We start from the raw sequence: 6186 nt of genomic DNA, 5'->3' as shown, positions 1-6186 counted from the left end.
TTCATTGGCCAATGCAATGTAACAATATTGTGTTCAATTATGTAACTAAGGTGCAACACTTAAAAGAAGTGTCAAGATCCTTGTAACTCAAATAACATCTCATAAATTTATAATGTTTCCCACAGATACATCTTATATTTAAATCCCCTCAACTTCAACTATCGAATTATTATAAAAATAATATAATAATAAAAAAGTAAGTTTATTGTAACTCAAATGACATGTCATAAATTTATAATGTTTCCCACATATACATTTTATATTTAAATCCCCTAAACTTCAACTATCGAATTATTATAAAAATAATATAATAATAAAAAAGTAAGTTTATGTTTATCCCTTAATGCCTAATAAAATTGGGAAGAGTCCTTCCTCCTCCATGGTAGGGTCTTCACCTTCCATTCATTTCCATTACTTAAATGTATTATGTTCCTTACTATTAAGATTTACTCATTCTATTATACTAACATGTAACCCATGCAATGCATGGGATTTTAAGGTTTAAGGTTTATTGAAAAAAAAAACATGTAACCCATGCAATGCATGGGATTTTTTAAATGTTATTAATATTTTTTTAAAAAGAAAATAAGTGATGAAGTGCATTGAATTGAAGTAGTTTAATCTGCGTCTTTTTCTGTAAAAATATTTGAGTCATGAATTGGGTTTTCAATGACTATTTCTTATTCTATTAGCAATAGTAACATGTTATGATTTAAAATGGAGTAGCAATTTAGAGTTTTAGAGGTCTTTGAAACTTGAAAGATGTAAGAGAGGGAGAAATATTTGGTGTTCATGTTTGATGGGAAAATGGACAACCTTTGTCAATAAGCATGAGGAAGGTTTTTAAAAAAAATTCACTTTAAAGCATAGTTATCAAAACCGTACTAGAGGTTGACCCGACTGAAGAATTGATTCATTAGTTCATTGGTTGAATTGTAGGTTTATTAATTAATTAAATAATATATTTTATAATTATAAAAATCATCTAAAATAAAATAAAAATACTCCATTTGGGTAAATTAATAAGTTATAACAATAAAAAAAATAAAATCATATGACATAAAGTTAGAAAATATAGTCCAAAAGTCTTGAAACAAGTTATATAGTCCAAAAGTCTTTTCTTTTTTTCTTTTTTTTTTTGAAACTGGAACCAAAATTTCATTCCATAATAGTTAAACAGTCATGAAACAGAGATTCTAGAGCTAGTGGTGGAGAATCCTCCAACCAAATAAATTCAAAATATCTCATAGAAATTCAAAATAAATTTTTATCTTAATCATTAAACCCTAGAGAATAACAAAAATTATTTAAATCTCCAAATACACTTCAAAGTTCAGTGACTTCGATAGTTTAGTTCAGTCTTTTTGATTTTTTTCACAAATACACAATTTTTTTTCTTTTATCCGCGGGTTAAAAAGATTAATTAGTGCAATTTGTCAGTTTACACGATTTGATAGTAAGTCATTGCATATTTGGTATTTTATACCAAACCATTTCAAATAATGCTTTGGTTCACGAGTTTCACAATTTAACCGATGATTTGGTACGGATTTAATAACTATGCTTTTGAGATCAATAGGTGTGAAAAGAGAGAGAATTTGGACATTTCTAGGGCTTGTAAATTAAAGCTGTGGATAATCTTTTCGGATTTTAAACCTAATAACTTGAGAATTGAGAATTCAATTAAAAATTTAATTAGACATGTGACACAAAATTGAGAATTCAATTGAAAATTTAATTAGATTTGCTCACGGCTTCAATTATATATATAGATTCCTTGAAGAACAAAGTGATAGTTGGACTGTTGGAGTGACAATTTTCTCCACCCTTTGTCCCTAGAAAGGGATTTCAATAGTCACAAGTAAGAATAGTCAAAACCCCGTTGACAAACACTTCCTTTAGTGTTTCTCAGGAGAAGCCATTTCCCTAATCAGAAAAGACTGAAACTTCGTTTGCTATGCAATACTCCTTCGATTTCAATGGCTTCAACGCTCCAAAAGCTCCTCAGAAAACAACCAGCCACAAGAATCATAGCTGCTTTACATAACCCAGAAGCCCCAAATCCCACAGCGCCTCTTATTTTCCACCAAACCCATCTCACCGAACCCAAGTCATTAAGCCCTTTTCTGGGTTCACCAAAAGCAGAGAACTTGACCCATTTCCAGTTTTCGCAGATTTACCCAAGTTTCCCATTTGGGTTTTGTCTAAACCGGATTTGCTCAACTGGGTCGGTCCCATCAGAGGCTGAGGAAGCGGCTTTGGATGATTCCAGAACGGTGTGGGCAGATAGTGTGAAGAAGAAGAGGAAGAAGAAGATGAACAAGCACAAGTACCAGAAGCTGAGGAGGCGCCTCAGGAGGCAGACTTAGGGATGGCTTTCATAGGTGAGAGTTGATGATGTTTTGGGGACTATCAGATTTGCTGATTTTGTTTAATCTGAAATTTGTAGTTTTTGATATAAAAAAGTTCACACCTTTATTATTCTTAAGTAGCAAAGATGGTGGAAGAGATTGTTTAAAGCCTAATTGGGGTTGTTTTGTAATGTTACTTTTTCCTTTTGGTAATAAGAAGAATTTTTGGAGTTCACTTTGCAGTTAACTGTTTTGGAGTATAATGTTATTGGTTGGTTGTGGAATAGGATGCATCTAATTAATTGGGTTTAATACTGCATGCTTATCTATGTAGTTTAGTTTGGATTGTAGAATATAGAATATGTTTTCTCAGCAATGCAGCTCTTGTTTTTGCTGATCAGGATTTAAGGTTGATTTTGTTTTTTATAAGAGCTAGAGCTTTAGGGGTATAGAGCTGTGAATTGTGCCTGCATACAGCAATTTTAGCATGTGTGCTTCCAGTAAAATGTTAATGCCAGCTTCAGATTTTTTCTACTTTTGTTGTGGATATAATACATTTGTTTATAAGCATAAGTTGGATCCTCTGTTAAGAATGTGGGTGTTGCATAGTGAGATATCCAGGCAGGTCATTAAATATTATGCAGTTAATATGGAAGAGTGGTATTGTTCCTGCTGGCTCATGTGTTGTTGTTAATGACAGGAATTAACCATTTAGTATTTGTGCTTGAGAAACCATGTTTCTTATGATGAAGTAATCTCCTTAGTCGTTACACTTTTCTCTTTGGGCATTTTGTTGTGGACTGTTAGTTATTTTGTGCCACTGTAAGATGTGTGCTTGTTTTTCCTTTGGCCTCTGTTCCATTATTAGTTGTTGAAATTGTAGGTTGTTTAGGTTCCAAACGAGTAATTTATATTAAAAGGTGATCCAAAGATCTGTTCAAAACAATCATCATTTGTAGTTTTGAAAATTTACTAAAATAAATATTATAGCCAATAAGTTGGATTGCATAACTGCAGCATTGCTCCCTACTCTATGGACGCACCTTGATCTTATGCAGTCAACTTTATAACAGGGTGCATAGGTGTAACATTTGTTATCATTTTTTCAACTGGAAGTTTTGAAAGATATATATACAAAATGTTGAATCGTGGAGTATTCAATAGTAGGATGCTTTGAAGAGCTATTATTGATGCCTAAGTATGTAAGGAAGGATTAAAAGTTAAAACAGCCATGATAGAGTAAGCTTAAAAAGTAGCAGCAAGGCAGCTCATTGAGCAGGTTGTTCGAAAGATGTTTAGATTTGGAAGCCTTGGATTTTCAGTCTACTGTATAAGGTATGATGATAGATCTTAGTTGTATGAAAAAAACTAGTCTTATGACCCTGCATCACTTGGCTTAATCAAGAACCATATGTAAATAAAGGAAAACATTTCAATAATATAATTAAAATTGAATATAAAAAAAATTACATTAAGTTACATAAAGGAGTACACATCACTTATAAAATTAAAAAAAAAAAAATTTTAAAAAAAAAAGAAAAAAAGAAAAAGAAAAGAATACACATCGTGTAAGTACAAGTTTTTATCAAAAAACCAAAGACTATAATAGATTACAAAATAATTTAAAATAAATAATGTAACTCATTTTAAATATCTTTAAATTGTTTATAATTGAGTTTTAATCGTACTATTATTTTTAATTTTTTAGAAAAACTTTGGTAATACTTTTTCACTTAAAGTAAATTATGTTAATAATTTTGATGTACTTACAATTATGCTGTACAACTTGTAATACTTACATTGAGCCACATAGTGGAAGCATCAAGCATGAAATATTTGACTTAACTTATTTTATTAAAACAAAAATTTGTGGTAAACTATTATTATAATTAAATAATATTAATAAAGAAACTTCTTTTAAGTTTTTAGACCCTCTTGGTAGTGGAATTTCGATCAAAGTTGTATTTTAAACTTTTTGAAACTTCGGCAATAGAGTTTCACTTAGAGCAACTATGTCAATTACTTTAATGTACTTGCATCGCACGACATGAGAAAAAACTGGGGAAAAAATAGTAATAATAATGAAGAAGGAGAGGTGCTTACTTAAGACAGCATATAGGGCACAACTTTTATCATATAGTTTACTAAGACTTCATATGATATGTTTTGGACATGAGCTTATCTAATATCTAGTTTTATTGTGAATGTTTTGTTGACAGTAATTAATTGACTGATTATTATAATTTCACAATTCTCATATAGTATATAAGAGGTCTTGTAATTTTATGTGCAATGATTTTTTGTATTTAGATAGGTTTTAGTCACAACACGTTAATTTTTTTGTTACTTTTAGTTAATAGAGAATTATTGTGGATGTGAATTGAATTGAAATGGTTTAAAAAGTTCATGGTTCTAAAAAACTTCTGGTTTAATTTAAAACCACCACAAACTATAGGGCATTCTGTAATTACCAAAGTATTTATTAAAGGGAAGTCACTTGGCGCAAAGAGAAGATAGCCAAAATATTTAAGCTGATAGTCACTTAGCTCAACCACAATTTCTAGGACCTAACTTTTAATATATATTATATGATGTTGATATATGGCTGTGAGTTTATGGTTATTTAGTGGGTTATGCTTGGGAAAGTAAAGGTTTCGTATTTTTTGGATATCAATGTTTCTGGAAAGAATAACCACCTTTGTGGATGAATTAATACTTGCTGGTGCTTTTTTGGTTGAAAGTGGTTACTTTATTCACAGTTTTGAACTTTATCGAGTATCAAAACTATACCCTTTTGCAAATTCTAGTTTATAGTTCTAAAAATTAGAGTAGTGTTTTGCAAATTCTAGTTTTAGGATATAGAAGACTACTTATCCATGGAGTGCATCTTTGGTAAAAGCAGCAGTAAAAATGAGAGAATAGTAGTGCTTAATATGATGTGACCAGTTCTAGTACAGTTGTAAAAATTCTGTAAATGGAGAAGAGATGAGGAGGGGGGGAGGTGTGGAACAGGATTTGAGAGGATTTGCCTAAATGAAGCATGAAGTTTTTGTGGTCTGTTGTTCGACAATTGACTGTCAAATGATGAGCAAAATTCTTAAGATGGCTTTGTGTCAGATGCTTCCAAATGAGTATCGTATAAAGGCCTAGAAATATCTTGTTTCCTAGAAGGTCCTTTGGCTTGATACTAGCACTTCATCTGCCAAAAGATTGATGCCAAAGTAGTTCTTTGCACATTTAATTAATGAAACTTTATGTCAATAAATACTACTGCCATTCATTGCCAATTTTGCTCTTGATAAGAGTGTCTAATCACTTGAGGTTTTTCATAATGTTCATTATCCTAGTTTTTGTTTTTATTTTTATTTTTTTTATTCCCATCATATTGCTTATCTACAGCCATTTCACATAAACCGTTTCTTATATTGTGTGACAGCCTATTATTTCTTTGGTCCTCTGCTTCAATTATTTTACCCATGCTTTTCTAGTAAAAAGTAAAGCTTGAGTTTTGTGATCTATTTTAGTAAATAGATGCTAGATTAAGCATGAGTACTTGTTTTACATTGAGACATATCATCCGCAAGAATTGCAGGTGTTTGGCTTGGCTCTCATTGTTTGACCTTAATAGCATTGCCACTAATAATGTCCATGTTCCTCATTCCATTCACGTATCAGGATTTTAGAGCATTGAGGTAAACCACCGAGAATTTCTTCTTTCTCAATTTGGGAGATTTGTTTGTTTACTACTCAGCAATTAGTTGAGTTTTATAGATGACAACCATGACCAAACAGAATAGGTTCAGGTTATTCTTCCTCTTTATTATCCTTTTTATTT

The 6186-nt window shown here is 31.1% G+C and overlaps 1 protein-coding gene across 1 annotated transcript; it reads left to right on the top strand.

The window, feature by feature from the left end:
* Positions 1-1809: 1809 nt before the first annotated feature.
* On the top strand, positions 1810-2598 carry LOC115978246. Its single transcript, XM_031100269.1, has one exon. It carries the CDS (start codon positions 1980-1982, stop codon positions 2367-2369), a length of 390 nt encoding a protein of 129 aa, XP_030956129.1. The 5' UTR covers positions 1810-1979; the 3' UTR covers positions 2370-2598.
* Positions 2599-6186: the final 3588 nt, after the last annotated feature.

This window comes from Quercus lobata, chromosome 2, assembly GCF_001633185.2.
Source record: "Quercus lobata isolate SW786 chromosome 2, ValleyOak3.0 Primary Assembly, whole genome shotgun sequence".
NCBI lineage: Eukaryota > Viridiplantae > Streptophyta > Magnoliopsida > Fagales > Fagaceae > Quercus > Quercus lobata.
This window is presented reverse-complemented; position numbering and strand designations above follow the sequence as displayed.

Excerpts from the sequence above, each read along its gene's own strand:
- LOC115978246 (XM_031100269.1), top strand. The coding sequence starts at position 1,980 with ATGGCTTCAACGCTCCAAAAGCTCCTCAGAAAACAACCAGCCACAAGA.